General features: G+C 46.5%; 1 protein-coding gene across 3 annotated transcripts in view; it reads right to left on the bottom strand.

The window, feature by feature from the left end:
- The window catches only part of LOC120919333 (lysosomal alpha-glucosidase-like), a 258,842-nt gene that overhangs the window by 29,362 nt on the left and 210,596 nt on the right, over nt 1-18,884 (bottom strand). For all 3 annotated transcript variants that reach the window (XM_040331444.1, XM_040331445.1, XM_040331446.1), the window contains exon 18: nt 10,280-10,444. In XM_040331444.1, coding sequence (XP_040187378.1) covers nt 10,280-10,444 — 165 coding nt within the window. The remainder of the gene's footprint in view (nt 1-10,279; nt 10,445-18,884) is intronic.

The raw sequence follows: 18,884 nt of genomic DNA, 5'->3' as shown, positions 1-18,884 counted from the left end.
AAACATACACGAAACACTTGGAAAACTATTAAAGAAATCTCTAAGAAGAAGGGAGTGGTCTTTAGACCAGCAGATAAAGGGGGGGGGGGGGCTTGTGATTTTAAATATTAAAGATTATGAACAAGAAATGGAAAATTTACTGAAGGTGGAAGGAACATATAAGAAACTAAAAGGAAATCCAAAATTCCAGTATGAGAAACTACTCAGGACCTTTGTCAAGAAGGGCCGAGATATGGATATTCTGACAAAAAAGGAATCTGAGTATCTGGTGACTGAAGCCACTAAAACACCTGTTATATACCAAGTACCAAAAATTCACAAACGACAAGCTAACCCGCCTGGCAGGCCCATCATTAGCGGCATAAATTCGATCTTTTCTAGATTAGGTGAATACCTCGACCAGCACTTGAAACCAATAGTGTCCCAGGGGAGATCTCACCTGAAAGACAGCACCCAATTGATTAAAGAACTTCAAAACATTAACAATACAGAAAATCTCCTACTCGCTACTATAGATGTAGAATCATTGTATACCAGCATAAACCAAGCAGATGGCCTCAAGGGTGTAGAAGAAGCGCTACATGGAAAATCCGACATGAGACAGGAACAAATTTGCTATGTTTTAGAGCAGGGATATGCAATTAGTGGACCTCCAGCTGTTGCAAAACTACAAGTCCCATCATGCTTCTGCCTCTGAGTGTCATGCTTGTGGCTGTCAGAGTCTTGCTATGCCTCATGGGATTTGTAGTTCTGCAACATCTGGAGGTCCGCTAATTGCATATCCACGTTTTAGAGGGACTCCAACTAGCAATGCAGAACAACCATTTTTGGTACAATAAAGAATATTACGTGCAAACAAGGGGAGTAGCGATGGGGGCTCGCTATGCCCCAAGCGTCGCAAATCTATTCATGGATATGTGGGAACAACAGTACATCTATAATCAACACATCCCACAAATGAATCTATACAGGCGATATATAGATGATATCATCATCCTATGGGAAGGATCATCTGACACACTTGAATCCTTTATGCAACAACTTAACCAGAACCGTTTTGACATCAGATTTACAGGCAAATGGCACAGGGAAATTATCGAGTACCTAGATCTGGAGTTCTTCAAGAATGAGGGAACATTATGTACTAAGACATACTTCAAGCAAACAGACAGAAATGGATATATACCCACATCGAGCTGCCATCATAGTAAGTGGATATCAAACATCCCAAAGGGCCAACTCCTTAGAATAAGGAGAAATTGCCACAGAGTTGAAGACTTTGACATACAAGCGGATGTGCTACTCAAAAGGTTTGAAGAGAAAGGCTATCAACACCTACCATTACTGAAACTAAAAGAAAACATACGAAATATGGATAGAGCAACATTACTTAATCCGAATCCAAAATCTAAGAGAAATTCGTATGACACAGCTTTTATAACAGGGTACAGTAACCAACACCGGCAACTGGAAACAATTATGAATAAATACTGGCCCATTCTCAAAGAGGACATTACATTAGCAAAAATTCTACCCAACAAACCACATTTCATCTATCGGAAGGCACCCACCTTGAGGAATCAATTAGTACATAATGTGGTGAATCCACCAAAATCTGTGGAACTGTGCCTGGAATTAAAAGGATTTTACAGATGTCAGAGATGCCTCCCCTGTAAAAAGAGTAAAAAACAAATTCGCAGACGCCTCACTTTTACATCAAATACTTACCATAAAGAATATCGCATTAGAAAACTCATAACTTGTAACACCACGCACGTGACATATGTTGTTGAATGTCCCTGCAAATTGCAATATGTGGGTAGGACCACAAGACCCCTAAGAGTTCGGATTAGGGAACATATAAAAAACATCCGCAAAGGGTTCCCATATCATAGCTTGTCTAAACATTTTAGCGAAGCTCATAATAGAGACCCTTCCCAAATGATATTCTACGGTATAGATACAGTACAAGATCACTGGAGAGGAGGAAATAGAAAAATACAAATCTCACAGAACGAAACCGAATGGATTTACAGGCTGGGATCGTTGGCACCAAAAGGAATGAACTTAGACATCGACCTTAACTGTTACATATCTAACTACTAGGCCTTGGAAATCTAGAAGAATTTTTGGCACCTGCAATAATAATATGAAGATTGGATGACAGTTTCTTCGGCACTATCATTATACAGGGAATAGATCATATAAAACATAGGATTCCAGTTGTGATATTGGACTCTAGTCGACTAATAATTGGATTCAAACAAATCCAGTAGAAGTCAGATGAAATAATATTAAGCTTAATTCAACTACCACCGCAGTAAAATATTCTTGTGAAAACTTTTTGGACACAGCCTGTCCCACCTATATCCACCTTTATCTTGAGTTCATACGCCAGTTTTTTCACCCCCACATTTTTCTAAGGGGGTTCTAACACATAAAAAAAAAATAAAAAAAAATGAACAAGTGGGAGTGCAGAACTTAAAAAATAGAGCTCACTTGTATTATTTGTTTGTTTATTTGTGCAGCTGGGGAGGCGCATGGTGAGGGGGAATGCAGAGGGGATATCCAAGTTCACCATGGGGCGCCTATGAGATGCACATTTCAACAAACGTCCTCCTGAAATTCTGGGCTAGGTTTAAGAATAATTGTATAACCCCACACTTTCATTTAAAAAGATAATTCTTAGTAGTGTTTAGAATCAGCCCATGCTGCAATCAGAATTAGCCTAACATCAGATTCAGGATTTTTTACAACAGGGGTTACCTGAATAATAGTTTCATCTACAGAAATTTACCACATATATATATTTCCTCTCATCCATGTTTCATCTTTCTATATATACAGATATTTCTCTCATCCTCATAGAGTATTCACTTGTATACCCAAAGTGCATTACCACCCTTAGTTCTTAAATAACACAAGCTGCTCCTGATACAGCAGGTACACTAGAACAAATTACACTCAAAAGCATACAAGTGTAACCTGCAAAACATGAGGTAACAGCTTGACAGAGGGGTCTGTATGATTTAACATGTCTTATTAAATTATATGCTGACTAATGAATCGGTATACTAGCCGGCATCCAATCACCTGTTTAACCAAATGTATACCTACATCAGCATATATGATGTACAGGCGCACAGATTGCAACATATAGTATGTAAAGTCCCACTCATGGGTTAAATATATAGCTGAATTAGCTGACCAACTAAATAAAATCCAATTGCCACGTATCCAGCAAATACGCCCCCCGTATTAGATCTCAGCGCTTTGATTTGACCATAGGGACACAGCCACTCCCTGATAGGAGGGAATTGGCTGCCGAGTAATATACAAAACTTAGTGAGAAGTGAAGGATGGCTATCGCCTTTGAAAAAGTCCTATTTGACGAAACTAGTCAGGTGACTTAGCCTCTGTCACGTCACACGCACGCACCGCCAGCAGACACTTCCGGGTACGGACCTCAGAGCCGTGGAGCGCAAACAGCCACACGTGCTGCGGTATACCCCGCTGGACTGTTCCATCAGAATTAGACCCGGAAAGTGCATAACGAGGCGGCGGACTGGACATTGTCTTACACCTACCGTTAGCAGCAGAACGGTTTTTATTTTATTTTGCTTTGTGTTTTTTTACTTTTAGTATTTTTAACCATTTTGTACTTGGTCTGATCTTTCTGCATTAAAGCTGATCACCAAGCACCGACCGTACTACTCTATGTGGATTTTCTTTATTTTTTATACAACCATCACCTTATGAGATAAGGCACGGCACACGGGGAAGACGCCATCCCACACCAGACCGAACAAAACAGGAGAGGTAACCACCTGACATCAGATAGCTCACTGAAGCTTATTCAGGCAAGCTCTACACCCCCTTGAGGGGACATCTGTCCGGTGAGTGGGGACCCAATAGGGGGGATCGTGAGCCACGCCAGAGAGGGGATACGGGAGAAATGCTGGCAGGAGGATAAGGAATAATTATATGACCCTGCTGTGGATCGCACTGCTTATATAGCCTGAATTGAGGACTGCATTGTTTTTTGTTACTGTTTTTTGCTTTATTTGGAATCCTTAATTAAGACTTTGACGGTTAATTTTTAAATATTGGCATACCTCTTTGAAGTATAAGTCTGAGCAATAAGAAGTAGCAAATACCCTGATTAGGATCACAAACCACGGGTTTGACAACCAAGGGGAAACTTAATGTAATGTTTGATACACCTTTGATATAAACCAGATTATACCTAATTTGAGGGGTTCACAGATTAGCACATACCTCAGCAGAGGAATCACCAGCACAGAGCACTTTAATTGTTTGATGTTTGATGAAATCATATTTAGTTTATATTGAAATTATTTATACTATGCATTAGTAATTTTCCATATGTTTGACACATGATACAGACAGGAGCCATAAACCACGGATAGTGACATACCTCTCCAATAGGGTTGCACGTTGGTTTGTCACATACACACACAATTTTTATGGTTTGTTTTCTTTTTCTTTTTTATATGGATTGATCATATCTATTGGTTCACATAAGTGGTTAATTTAGGTCTTTAACCAGACACAGGGCGGACACCTAGAGGCCCAACTGAAATTGACACGTTGATCTGTTTTATCACACACAGTTACCAGGGTAGCCAAATATTGACTACCCTTCTTCCACTGTTCTTCTCGCATTTTCTATTTATTTTCTACAAACACTTTTTTCTTTGGTTTTGTGGAGTACACACAGGGTCATCACACTAGCACAGGATCATGCGGTTATATACTGCACATCAATAAAAAGGGGGACCTCACATCCTAATGGTGGCTCTACATATGAGCTAACCACAGGATGGAACCCAACATCATTTATCGGATCACATACTTGTCCACAACCCAGCGAACTATAGTCTAGTACCAGGCTAGCAGCGTCAATTTCCCTGATTATTAATATTATTTACAATCACTGACTCTCACCTGAGGGTACCCACGGGGAGGCAGCAGCGTTTAACTTTCAGTCCTAGCGCGGAAATATTTAATTATCGGTTTTCAGCAAGATGACGTATAGCTACGTGATCTCGTGCAGCCGACCTGCCGCCGTATAACTGTGGCGGCTGGTCGGCTAGCGGTTAAGCTAGTGCATTGTTGGTTCACTTACCTTTTGCTTTGATTTCCCTTCTAAATGTTTTTTTTCTTTGTCTGAATTTTTTACTTCCTGTTTCTCCTCAGTAAGCTCGCCCCCATCATCCATGGGGGCAAGTCAGCCAAAACAGCTTACTGAGGAGGAACAGGAAGTGAGAAATTCAGACAAAGAAAAAAACATTTAGAAGGGAAATCGAAGCAAAAGGTTAGTGAACCAACAATGCACTAGATTAAAGGAACCTATTTAGAAAATAAAAAACAAACCTTTACAATCCCTTTAAGGATGCCGCAGCTGGCTTCCCAGCCCTGCTCTTCAACAACCAGCGTACACTGCGGCCTGATTGGGCAAAGTTTTGCCCAATCAGGGCACAGAATACACCGGGCAGTGCTCAGTGTATTGCCGGGTGTTTGTCGGGGCGGACACACTGAAAATTCGAGTATTCAGCGAACAGGTAAATGTTTAGCCCCAACTCACGCTAGGGCCAAACAGTTTGCCCATCCCTAGTTCTAAGCCAGTTTATTTTTTTCAGAAAGCAGCCACAACTTGAGTACAAAAGCCATGTCCCCTGCCAGCATGCTGTAGAGAATGACCCTTGCTCTCTGTATGTAAAAAAAGGGGTCTTTCTTCCAACACACCCCCTGCTAAGTCATGGGGAGAGCTGTCCAATCAGCAAGGTGCCTTTCTGATTTCAGAACTATAAGGCTACTTTCACTTCCAGCGCGGGTGCGTTCGAGGTAAACTGTTGTTTTTGCAGTGCTATTCAGCCGCTAGCTAGCTTTAAACACTGTTAGCGGCCAAAAAGGGGTTAAAACCGCCCTCGGGCTTTCACACTGGCGTAAAAGAGGCTCTTTCAGGGCGCTTTGCAGGCACTATTTTTAGCGATATAGCGCCTACAAAGCGCCTCAGTGTGAAAGTAGCCTAATGGGTATAATACAGAGGGTGTGTCAGACCTCTGCAAAGAGACAACTACTTCCACATAGAGAGCACATTTCCTTCTCTACAGCGTGCTGGCAGATGACAGGCTTTTCTGTGCTATGGCTGCCTTCCAAAGAAAGTTAACCGTAAGGCCTCGTACAGACGGGCAAACATGTATGATGAAAACGGTCCGCCGGACCGTTTTCGGCGTACATGTCTGCCCGGAGATTTCTGTATGATGGCTGTACACACCATCATACAGAAATCCGCGCGTACTCGATACGCGGCGACGAGGCCGCGACGATGACGCGGCGACGTGCGCGGCCCTGGCAGTTCAATGCTTCCACGCATGCGTCGAAGTCATTCGACGCATGCGAGGGATGGCGGCCACTCGGACATGTACAGTAGGTCTTTACAGACGACCGAACATGTCCGACGGACAGGATTCCAGTGGGCATATTTCTAAACATGTTTAGAAATATTTGCCCGCTCGAAAAAGGCCCGGCGGGCAAATGTACGTTGGAATCCTGTCCGCTCGGCTGTACAGACGACCGAACATGTCTGCTGAAACTGGTCCGCGGACCAGTTTCAGCAGACATGTTCGGTCGTCTGTACGGGGCCTAAGAGTATGCACACCTTTTTGTTTTGATGCACATAAAATAAATTAAGCTGATTTAAACTTAACCACTTCAGCCCCGGAAGATTTGGCTGCTCAATGACCAGGCCATTTTTTGCAGTACGGCACTGCGTCGCTTTAACTGTCGTGCAATGCTATACCCAAACAATTTTTTTTCCACAAATAGAGCTTTCTTTTGGTGGTATTTGATCATCTCTACGGTTTTAATTTTTTGTGCTATAAACAAAAGAAGAGCGACAATTTTGAAAAAAAAAAAAAATATTTTGTACCTTTTGCTATAATAAAAATCCCCATTTAAAAAAAAAAAGCAAAAATGTTTTCCTCAGTTTAGGTCGATATGTATTCTTCTACATATTTTTGGTAATAAAAATCACAATAAGCATATATTGATTGATTTGCGCAAAGGTTATAGCGTCTACAAAATAGGGGAAAGATATTTATGGCATTTTTATTATTATCTTTTTACTAGTAATGGCATTAGTTCAAGTAACAATGTAACCAGTCATGAAGTGTGAACTTGAGAAAGGGGCGTGGCCCTGAAACGTGTTGTGATGCCCTAGTCACAACTCCATGCTGGACAGCCCCAGAAGAGGTTGTCATTTGGTTCAGTTTGGTTTTAGTCAGTTCATTGCCATGGCTCATGCAATCTTCCCGGCTTCTTCCGGCATGATCATTGCTGACCCTGCAAGTGGACGGCACATGCTACCTCCCCGGCTTCTCCACCAGACGAGAGAGACAGGGAGGCACCGCCAGCATCCATGTCAGCCTGCGAGACATTGTGCCATGGCAACGGAATCTCTGAGCGGTCCGAGCACATCCCTTCCTGAGGGCGGCTTCTTGAGGCTCCTGTGCTTCCACCCAATAGATAGCCCCACATTCCATCCACCATCCTGGCCAGGAGTTTCTCTAGGACTGACCCATCCAGGTCTGTAATTCTTCTTCCTCCAGCTGTATATTTATTGCTGCACACACCACCTTACTGGTGGTTTTAAGATACATTGGCCCAGATTCTCAAAAGAGATACGACGGCGCATCTCCAGATACGCCGTCGTATCTCTGCCTAGCGCCGTCATATCTATGCGACTGATTTTTAGAATCAGTTACGCATAGATATCCCTTAGATCCGACAGGCGTAAGTCTCTTACGCCGTCGGATCTTAACTGCAAAATTTTTTTTGCCCGCTAGGTGGCGCTTCCGTTGATTTCCCCGTCGAGTATGCAAATTAGCTAGATACGCGAATTCCCAAACGTACGCGCGGCTGACGCAGTAAAGTTACAACATTTACGTTAGGCTTTTCCCGGCGTAAAGTTGCCCCTGGGTCTATGAGGCGCAGTCAATGTTAAGTTTGGCTGTCGTTCCCGCTTCGAAAATTTAAAAAGTTACGTCGTTTGCGTAAGTCGTCCGTGAATGGTGCTGGACGTAATTTACGTCCACGTCAAAACCAATGACGTCCTTGCGACGTCATTTAGAGCAATGCACTCTGGGATTTTTTAGGGACGGTGCATGCGCAGTTCGTTCGGCGCGGGGACGCGCTTTATTTAAATGATACACGCCACCTACCCGCCGAATTTGAATTCCGCCGGGTGATTTACGTTACCTCGCCGCAACTTTACACGCAAGTGCTTTGTGAATAACGCATTTGCCTGAAAAACTTGCGGCGGCTTAACGTAAATCAGATACGTTACGCCCGCCCAAATTTACGCCCATCTACGAGAATCTGGGCCATTGATTTTAGCAATTATTTGGTTTTTCATTTGCTGTTTGAATAAACTGTTTACCCACAGACTAGAAGGTCTCCAAGGCTCAACTATTCTCTCCAAGTTGGGACTGAGTCCTGTTCATATTGTACACAAGGTTTACAACAAATATTGCATTAGCAGACCAATTACATTGTACTGTGTATGAACTGGGTCTGTCCAATAACATTTTTTTTAAATTTTCTTAACATTTTTCAATAATTGCAATCCCATTTTTGGTTTTCATCTCTGGTTGATACCATATAGGTCGAATTTTTTTTGCGCTGGAATATTTTTGTGTTTTCTAAGGTACTTCGGCAGTGAGGGGCTTGACGTTCCAGCTCCCTCCCTAGTAGTTGGTTTCCAGTAGCAACCGGCACGGAAACTGCATTACGGAGATCCATGACCTGGTCACATAGGTATGGGAGTGAAGGAGTTAATAAGTGCATATATTAGGTCTTTGCTAGGTGCAAGGCTGGACCCCATTCTGTTATGCGAGTGAGGTAACAGAAGTACACTGTACTGATGGAGAGGATGTGGGCTAATCAGCGCCCCTCCTCAGGCAAACATACATCAAGTAATAATGTGAAGTGGCAGGGAACAGCCCTTTCAGAGGAGCTCTGTACTTCTATTACTGCACACAGTGTTACAGCTCATCTCTAAGTTGGGGAGCTGCCTTAATGTTTGATTCCCCAATGACCGTGGTCCCCGCCTGGTCCCGAGGATTGGTGAGCATGTGCATGACAAAGGTACCCCCATGTGCAGGGAGAGTTGGCCTCGCCCACACACAGGGGAGCACAGAGCCTTCCCTTACATCAGAGTCAGCACAGAGCCTCCCCTTACATCAGAGTCCACACAGAGCCTCCCCTTACATCAGAGTCCGCACAGAGCCTCCCCTTACATCAGAGTCCGCACAGAGCCTCCCCTTACATCAGAGTCCGCACAGAGCCTCCCCTTACATCAGAGTCCGCACAGAGCCTCCCCTTACATCAGAGTGCGCACAGAGCCCCCCTTACATCAGAGTGCGCACAGAGCCCCCCCTTACATCAGAGTCCGCACAGAGCCCCCCCCTTACATCAGAGTCCACACAGAGGCCCCCCTTACATCAGAGTCCGAACAGACCCCATATACATCAGAGTCCGCACAGACACCATATACATCAGATCTGATGTAAGGAGTGGGAAACTTGATTTAAGTGTGCATGCTGTGGATTATTGTGTAAAGAGGGTCTCTGCTCACCAAAGCCTTCCCCCCTCCCCTTTAACAAAGTCCACAGAGCACCCCTTTTTATACACTGGGAGGCAGGAGAGACTAGAGAGGGAGAGCTTACCAGGATGGAGGATTTTTTGGGTTCAAACTTCCTGTCCAGTGCCCACACATGCCCTGGGGAGTGTGGGCAGGGCAGACTCAGAAGTAGGAGGAGCAGATGAGCTCTATCTCTCCTCGTGTCTGTGCCGAGAGAGAAGGGGATGTCAGCACTGGTGTGCACTGAGGCTGAGCTATGTGTGAGACGAGACATAGCTCAGCTCTGCAGCCATCTACCTCGGAGCTGACACAGGCACGGCTGCACAGTGGTCGGTGAGCAGCGGCCGTGACCTGAGTTAACAGAGCTTCAGCAGGCATATTCCTGCTCTGCAAAAGCAGCATTTGGTAGTGGCGGCTGGTGGCTGTGCATAGTGTCACCAGCCCGGGGGAGATTTCCACCCTGCCCCCCCTGCCAGCCCTCCCCTGCCTACACACCTCATAAATAAGTCTTGTCATGAGATTCTGAAATCTAAGTCGTGCATTCAGCCTTTTTTTTATGTCTTTGACCAGAACCAAAAGCTACCTGAGCCATTATTCTAAAATATGACTTACATCTTGAGCTGAAAATGTAATCAGGCTGTAGTCTCCCCTCTCATATGTGTCCAGACTATCTCCATCATCCCAATATAGCTCTCCACGAGCAGCTCCATCCTTTGTAAGTGCCACCAACAGTATCATACCATTTTTGCGCATTTCTGTTGTAGTCATACCTGGTTCCTAGTGGAGCAAACAGAAAGAAAGAACATATACTTTGTTAGATTAATGTGCATGCTATATTAATATTTTTAAAGAAAATAAAATATATAGTTCGCTCCATGAAAATGGGTGCGTTTCATGGTTGCAGTAAAGGCATACTGTCTGTATGGTGTCTTTCATGTATATCATTGCAGTGTCCAGTTAATATTCCTCTTTGTTTTGCAACAAATGGGTCTTTATCATGCCCCCATTAGGGAGAATGATAAATGAGATCCCTGTCCTGAAGCTCCCAGAGTTGTCACCATACAGGCATGGACGTCCGCAGGTAGGGGCAAGGGGGGGTCAAGTGCCCCCCCTGGCAGGGCTGGTGCTACCTATAGGCAAGTGTGCATATCAAATTGGGGGAGCCGCGCTGCATGTCCCAGGGCTGTCTTTAAGGTAGGGCCTTGTCATTGTTGTGGGGCCCAAAGCAGCTGCCTCATACTTGGCAACTATCCCAGTTTAAATTCCCTTGAGGTTTTAGTCCTGTGATGTGTCCTGATATCTCAATGTGAAATTCTGTTACTAATGCTACCCAGCTCTGCCCTATTGTTGTGTACAGATGACTCACCTGCAGGCCCTGTGTTTACATGTAAATGCCGGCATTGATATGTACATAGTGGCAGCAATCATAGTTAAATAGGGGCGGGTCGGCAGCATTCATATGTAAATAGAGGTAGTAGTATTCATATGTATATAATGCCTCCCGGAGGTCATATCCACCATCACCTATTCTGAATGCTGTCCACTGGGGAGATAAAGGGGCATGCTTGAAAGTCCTGCCTACAACTGTGGTCATTAAGCGTACCATCAGCATGTTCTGCAAAGGTAAGCAAATTGGTGGGGGAGGGTAGTGTGGGGTGTGCAGAGAAGGAATTATAGTTTGGGATGCACGGAGGGGATGCATGGAGATAAGGAAGGTGGGTGCAAAAATGAGCAGAGGAGGCAGGTAGAGTTAAAGGAGAGGGGGATTGGATTGGAGTGGAGAGGATGGGGGAGGTTTTGGATGCAGAGTTTAGCATGGGTTTTAGGATTGCAAAGGTTTACTGACAGGGGCCCGGATTCATAGAGAATTTACGCCGGCGTATCCATAGATACGCCACGTAAATTCAAATCTGCGCCGGCGTATCTTCTTTCTGTATTCAGAAAGCAAGATACGCCGACATTAGCCTAAGATACGACTGGCATAAGTCTCTTACGCCGTCGTATATTGGGGTGCATTCTCACGCTGGCCGCTAGGTGGCACTCCCGTCATTTTCGGCGTAGAGTATGCAAATTACCTAGTTATGCTGATTCACAAACGTACGTGCGCCCGGCGGTAATTTTTTACGTCGTTTGCGTAAGGCTTTTTCGGCGTAACATTGCTCCTGCTATTAGATGGCGCGGCCAATGTTAAGTATGGGCGTCGTTCCCGCTTCGAAATTTGAATTTTTTGCGTCGTTTGCGTAAGTTGTTCGCGAATAGGGCTGGACGTAATTTACGTTCACGTCGAAACCAATGACGTCCTTGCGACGTCATTTGAAGCAATGCACACTGGGATATGTACACGGACGGCGCAATCACGTCAGGTCATCACATATTAGCATAAAACACGCTCCCCTTTCAAGTTTGAATTACGCGGGCTTACGCCGGCCCCATTTACGCTATGCCGCCGCAACTTACGGAGCAAGTGCTTTGTGAATACTGCACTTGCTCCTGTAAGTTGCGTCGGGGTAGCGTAAATACAATACGCTGCGCCGCCATAACATAAAGCGCAGCTACCTGAATCTACCCCAGGGTGGTAGGTGCAGGTGATAGGTATGGCAGCCCATTCATTTCAATGCGCTACAAGAAAGTCCCAAACTCTTTTTCAAAATTACACAGTGAAAAGGCACATGTCAGCAGATGCATGAGGGTGTCATTAACAATTAATGGCACTGCTGTGTACCTGCTAAAAGGCAGCATGTTTCTGTGGTGTCAGGAAAGCGATTTTGCATGCGTTCCCGACACAAACAAATGTGAACGCAGGCTAAATGTCTCAAGTACATTGGTGGTCAATGTAAATCCCTCCTTACATTGGTGGCTACTGTGAATGCTTCTATTACATTAGTGGTCTGTGTAAACCCCTATTATATTGGTGGCTAGTGTTGAAACACCTCTTTATATTGGTAGTCGGTAAAAATCAGCATTGCCATTGATCGAAATGTAGCACCCTGCTCCCAATGACTGGGGCGCTATTCTAAATTTAGAGGGCGTCTGAGCCAATAGTGGGCTCAGACTTTGTTGAATTCCATTTAAATTAGCCTCTGTTCTGGCTATGGTTATGCTTGGTAGGATTTTCCCTTGTTGGCTGTTGGTGGCGTTACCACCTCAGGCCCATGTTGGAACACAAGCAAACCATGGTGTGTTAAGTGACCCTTCTCGGCAGCAGCCCAGTGGGAGTGGTGCCCCGCTGTGCATGGGGTTAAGGGGTAGACACCGTTTTTCATGGTCCTTCGCCTCGTGGCCCTCCTGGTGCGAGGCACATGTGTGTGATTCCAGCCCCGAGACCACGTTGGTCCGAGGCTGCATCTCTATTGAGTAGGCCCAGCTATGCTGGCTGGGGCCTATGATTCGAGAGGGGATCCCAAGCTGTCCATACAAGTGGGGGGAGCTGCTTAACGAAGGAAACCGGGGGAGGACTTGCCCTGGAGGAGACCAGGCAAGGCAAGCTGATGTCTCGGGATAGGCCTGGTGACTTCGTTATAAAAGGATCCACTACTCAATTTGTCTTACAGTCATCCGGATCGGCTTAAAGGATCTTTTGCTGTAAGGCAGGATGTTCGGGACTTAAATCCTGTGGCAGAGAATCCCTGACTATCCATCTTTCATTCTCAGATGGTCTGTGGCAGAGACTGTTCTCATACTGTCCGTGCATCATCCCGGCTGCTAGGCCAAGTGATGGGGTCTATCCGGGTGAGCAATACCCACTCAGGAGAGAGTGGTGGTTCAGGTACATGGTACAGAATGCACAAAAATACCTAAGTTCCAGTATTCACCTGAACCTTCCCCTTCTCTCTGTACTCTCCACTTTCTTCACAAGTTTTATGCAGCAAAAATAAAACCTAACAGTTGAACGTTTTACATCTTGTGTGGACATTGCAGTTTCTACAGACTTTCTTCCCCAGACAACGAACTTAGAGGTAACGTGCAAAACCCAATCTAAGGCCCCTTTCACACGGATGTCTGTTCTGCCGCAGTTAAAAGCATGTTTATGTTCTCCTGAAATTCAAGACTCCAGGCACAGCAGTCAGCTGCATTTGTACAGTGCAATTGGCTGCGGTTGCATTTAGCCACGGCACGATATTGAACGGGGATCGGACTTGGATCCCTGCCAATACCAAGCACTGTGTCTGGTATGACTCTTGAGGGGGAACTCAATGCCAAATTTCAAATAAAAAAACTGCATGGGTTCCACCCTCCAAGAGCATACCAGGCTCTTGGGTCTGCTATGGATTTTAAGGGGAACCCCCGTACGCCGAAAAAACGGCATGGGGTCCCCCCCAAGATCCATACCAGACCCTTATCCGAGCACGCAGCCCGGCCGGTCAGGAAAGGGGGTAGGGACGAGCGAGCCCCCCCTCCTTAACCGTACCAGGCCGCATCCCCTCAACATGGGGGGTAGGTGTTGATGAGGACAGGGCCTCTTCCTGACAACCCTGGCCTTTGGTTGTCGGGGTCTGCGGGTGGGGATCTTATCGGAATCCGAGAGCTCCCTTTAATAAGGGGGCCCCCAGATCCTGGCCCCCCACCCTAGGTGAATGAGAATGGGGCACATTGTACCCCTACCCAAACCCCCGCTTTCTTCTTTAGCTCTCTTACAAGCGGGGAGCCCCGGGCTTCTGTTGCCTTCTGCCGGGGGGGGGGGGGGGGGTTTGCCCGGTCTTCACCGCCGTCTGGTTCTCTTCTGCCGGGGGACCCCGATTTCTTCTTTAGCTCTTTTACAAGCTGGGGCCCCAGGCTTTTGTCGTCTTCTGCCGGGGGGGGGTGGTCCCGGTCTTTATTGCCGTCTGGTTTTCTTCTGCCGGAGGCCCCCGCTTTCTTCTTTAGCTCTTTTACGAGCGGTGGGGCCCCCGGGCTTCTGTTGCCTTCTGCCTTCTTCTTCTCTTCTTCGATGTCGACACATTGCTTCTTCCCACTGTAATGGTGTGTGCGCGGCTTGCACCGATTTACATAGGCCTCTTATGACGTCACCCGGTGACCCCGTCCCCTTATGACGTCACCACCCGGAGCATGATGGAACTGTGACGTCATAAGAGGCCAATATAAATCAGTGCGAGCCGCGCACACGGCATTAAAGCGCAAGGAAGCGATGTGTCAACATCGAAGAAGAGAAGAAGGCAGAAGAAGGCAGAAGGTGACAGAAGCCCGGGGCCCCCGGCAGAAGAGAACCAGATGGCGCCGAAGACGGGACCACCCCCCCAGCAGAAGGCGACAGAAACCCGGGGCCCCCCGTGCGTAAAAAAGCTAAAGTAGAAAGCGGGGGCCCCCGGCAGAAGAGAACCAGATGGCGGTGAAGACCAGGACCCCCCGGCAGAAGACGTCGAAGAAGCCCGGGGCCCCTGCTCGTAAAAGAGATAAAAAAGAAAGCGGGGGCCCCGGCAGAACGAAAGAGCGGAGAAGTCGGAAGAAGGCCTCCGAAGCTGACTAATAAATTACTTTAAAAATCTGTGTAGTGTGTTTTTTCTTTACATTTTTTACCCCAGGTGAATGGGTAAGGGTACGATGTACCCCATACTCATTCACCTAGGGTGGGGGGGCCGAGATCTGGGGGCTCCCGGATTACGATAAGCTCCCCGCCCGCAGACCCCGACAACCAACAGCCAGGGTTGTCGGGAAGAGGCCCTGTCTTCATCAACATGGGGACAGGGTGTTTTGGGGTGGGGGAGCCGCAGGGCTCACCCCTGCCCCAAAGCACCTACCCCCATGTTGAGGGCATGCGGCCTGGTACGGTTAAGGAGAAGGGGCGCTCGCTCATCTCCACCCCCTTTCCTGACCAGCCGGGCTGCGTGCTTGCATAAGTGCCTGGTATGGATCTTGGGGGGACCCCACGCCGTTTTTTCGGCGTAAGGGGGTTCCCCTTAAAATCCATAGCAGACCCAAGGGCCTGGTATGCTCTTGGAGGGGGGACTCATATCGTTTTTTTATTTGAAATTTGGCATGGAGTTCCCCCTCAAGATTCATACCAAACGCAGCTGACACAGTGCACTGCGGTTGCCTGTGGTTATGTGCCGATAGTTGCGGTACATCACAGCTGGATGCATTCAATTCAATTTTTTCTACAAAACCGCAGGTAACTGCAGTGCGTGAAGGGTATCATAGGAAAGCATTGTGTGCTTCTAGCTGCAGTAAAATCCGCAGCTGAAAGCACCATTCTATCCTTCCGTGTGAAAGGGGCCTAAACTAGCAGCTCCTACAGGGGTAGTGCTACAGAAAGAAAAACAAAACTGCATGGAGGGGGGCCCAAGAATATTTTTGCCCAGGTTCCAATCAATATTAAAGACGGCCATGGTTGGGAGTCAATAATTTATCTCCTCTCCTCCTCCCCTGTCAAGAAAGACTTCTCAGCAGATTGCCCACCAGCAACAGTGCCAGTGGAATCCCGGTCCGGAGCGTGTGCGGCGGCGTGCATTGGCACGCGCGGCGTGCTTTGTGGGCACGTACGGTGACATCACTTGGCGTCAAAACAGCCTATTTAAAGAAGCCAGGTTCCCCACTATCTTGCTGTCCAGTCTACAGCGTGTTCCTGAAAATTCCCTGTTACCTGTATACTCTGATTACTTCTGGTTACCTGATCCGGCTTCCCCTGACTACTCCTGCTCGCTGCCTGCCCCTGATCCTGGCTATTAATGAACTCGCTCCTGCTCTCCCTTTAACTCTGATCACTGCCCGCCTGATGAACTGACCCGGCCTGGACTTCTCTTTTGGATTCTGCCTTGGTACCTGATCTGTCCGCCTGTGTTTGACCTGGTCTGCATCACCCTGCCTGTCTCCTGCTTCACAAGTGCCGTGCCACTGTCTTCAGTTCCTGGCTTGTTGTCTGTATCCTTCGTGGACCCCGGTGCACCTTCTAGTAGCCGCATCAAGCCCTCTACTCCAGCTTACCAGCCAGGTGCTTGTGTCCCTTTGCACTCTTGACCCCTGTCTACTCTACCAGGGGCTCTTGAGTCAGAGGCTTACGAGAGGCCGCTCCCTGCACGTTGGGCTCTACTACCAGGTAAGTGACATCCTCTCCTCGGACTTCTGTCTGTGTGTGCTCTGCCTAGACATGTATGAGAGGCCCAGCGCTCCCTTCTAGATAGGGGCCCCCGAGAATACCCACTGCATGGGGCCCCAGCCTCATCTGAGCTGCTTGGCATGTGCAGCAGTTGTTGGAGCCTTCCATCTGCCTTTTCTGGGGTTAGTATTCCATTTAATCCTCTCTAATGTCATCTGAAGCTTGCAATATAGAAATTGATTGGAGGGGAGTTCTCCATACTAATGATTGTGTGTTTAGGGGGTGTAATGTATCTGGGTGTAATATGTGTGTATTAGGATGTAATGTATCTGGGTGTGGGGGGTGTAATGTATATGTACTTTGTCTGCAGTCTCTGACCATATCCTGTATTATGTCTGCAGTCTCTGACCGAGGGGCGGAGCATGGGTGACCTTAAAATGATGCCCCCCCTGAAAAAAGTTCTGTGGACGCCAATGGCTACATGTGAGTAAGTTAGCTACAAATGAGTTTAAGGCTCCGTTTCCACTAGTCCAACTTGTCATGCGACTTTGGACACATAAAGTTACATGACAAGTCACAGCCCATTGATTTCAAAGGCAAACATTCCCATCTATGCAACTTTGAAAAGGTGCCTGCACTACTTTGATGCGACTTTAATCCAGAGTGTGAAGTTGGATCAAAGCTGCACTCAAAGTCGCACTCTAAATCGCACAGCTTTGGAGTCGCACTAGAGTCGCACTAGTGGAAATATAGCCTAAGGCTAGAGTGTGACTTTGGAGTGTGACTTTGATCCAACTTTACACTCTCTGGATCAAAGTCGCATCAAAGCATTGCAGGGACCTTTTCAAAGTCACATAGATGGGAAAGGGTGCCATTGAAATCAATGGCATGTGAATAGTGGAAACTGAGCCTTAGTCTGTTTGCACTACTCCAAAGTACTACCCCAAAGTTGCATAATTTAGAGTGCGACTTTGAGTGCAGCTTTGATATAACTTTACATTCTCGGGATCAAAGTCGCATCAAAGCATTGCAGGTACAATATATATATATATATAAAATAAGTCGCTGATTTTCTAGCAAAAAAAAAATAGGGCTAGATTCATAAAGCCCGCCGTAAGTTTGTGCGGACGTAGCGTATCTGAGATACGCTACGCCGCCATAACTTAGTGAGGCTGGGGCTGGATTCACAAAGAACCTGCGCCCTAAATTATGGCGGCGTAGCATACATCTGCCGGCGTAAGCGTGCCGAATTCAAATTCTGAAGAGGTGGGCGTGTTTTATGTAAATAAAACATGACCCCACGTAAATGACGTTTCTCACGAACGGCGCATGTGCCGTCCGTGAACGTATCCCAGTGCGTATGCTCCTAATCACGTCGCAAATAATCAATGCTTTCAACGTGGACGTAATTTACGCAAAGCCCTATTCACGAACGACTTACGCAAACGACATAAAACGAAAACGGGAATGACGTCCATACTTAACATTGGCTATGCCTCATATAACAGGAGTAACGTTATGCCGGAAAAAGCCTTACGCAGACGGCGTAAAAAAATCCGCCGGGTGCACGTACGTTTCTGAATCGGCGTATCCAGCTAATTTGCATATTCTATGCTGAAATCGACGGCATCGCCACCTAGCGGCCAGCGTAAATATGCAACTAAGATACAACGGCGTAAGAGACTTACCCCAGTCGGATATTAGCCTAATTTCCGTGTATCTTGCTTTCTGAATACAGAAAGAAGATATGCCGATGCAGCTTTGAATTTACGCGGCGTATCAATAGATATGCCGGCGTAAATTCTTGCTGAATCTAGCCCATAGTTTTTAATGTTTAACACCGAGTCTGAAAAATAGGCTCGGTCCTTAAGAGGTTAATGTCACAAACCTGGGCAATTCATACTGAGCATCATGCCTCCTGACCCATGCTATTCGTCACTAATAGGAAGGTTTGGGAGGTAGGACCAGTGAGATCAAGCTTAGTTTATACCCAAAGGGGGTGATTTACAAAAGGCAAATAGACTTTCGATTTTGCAAGGGAACTTTCACTTAGCTTAGTGAATGAGGTAAAGCTGACTTCCATCATCCAATCATATGCAAGCAAAAAAAAAAAACGTTGCATGTGACTAGATATTATTTGATATGCAAATGTACTCCACATTATCTAAGCTCAGGGAAAATTCCTTT

Source organism: Rana temporaria, chromosome 12, assembly GCF_905171775.1.
Source record: "Rana temporaria chromosome 12, aRanTem1.1, whole genome shotgun sequence".
Lineage (NCBI taxonomy): Eukaryota > Metazoa > Chordata > Amphibia > Anura > Ranidae > Rana > Rana temporaria.
Note: the sequence above shows the minus strand (reverse complement) of the source record. Positions and strands in the feature narration are given on the sequence as shown.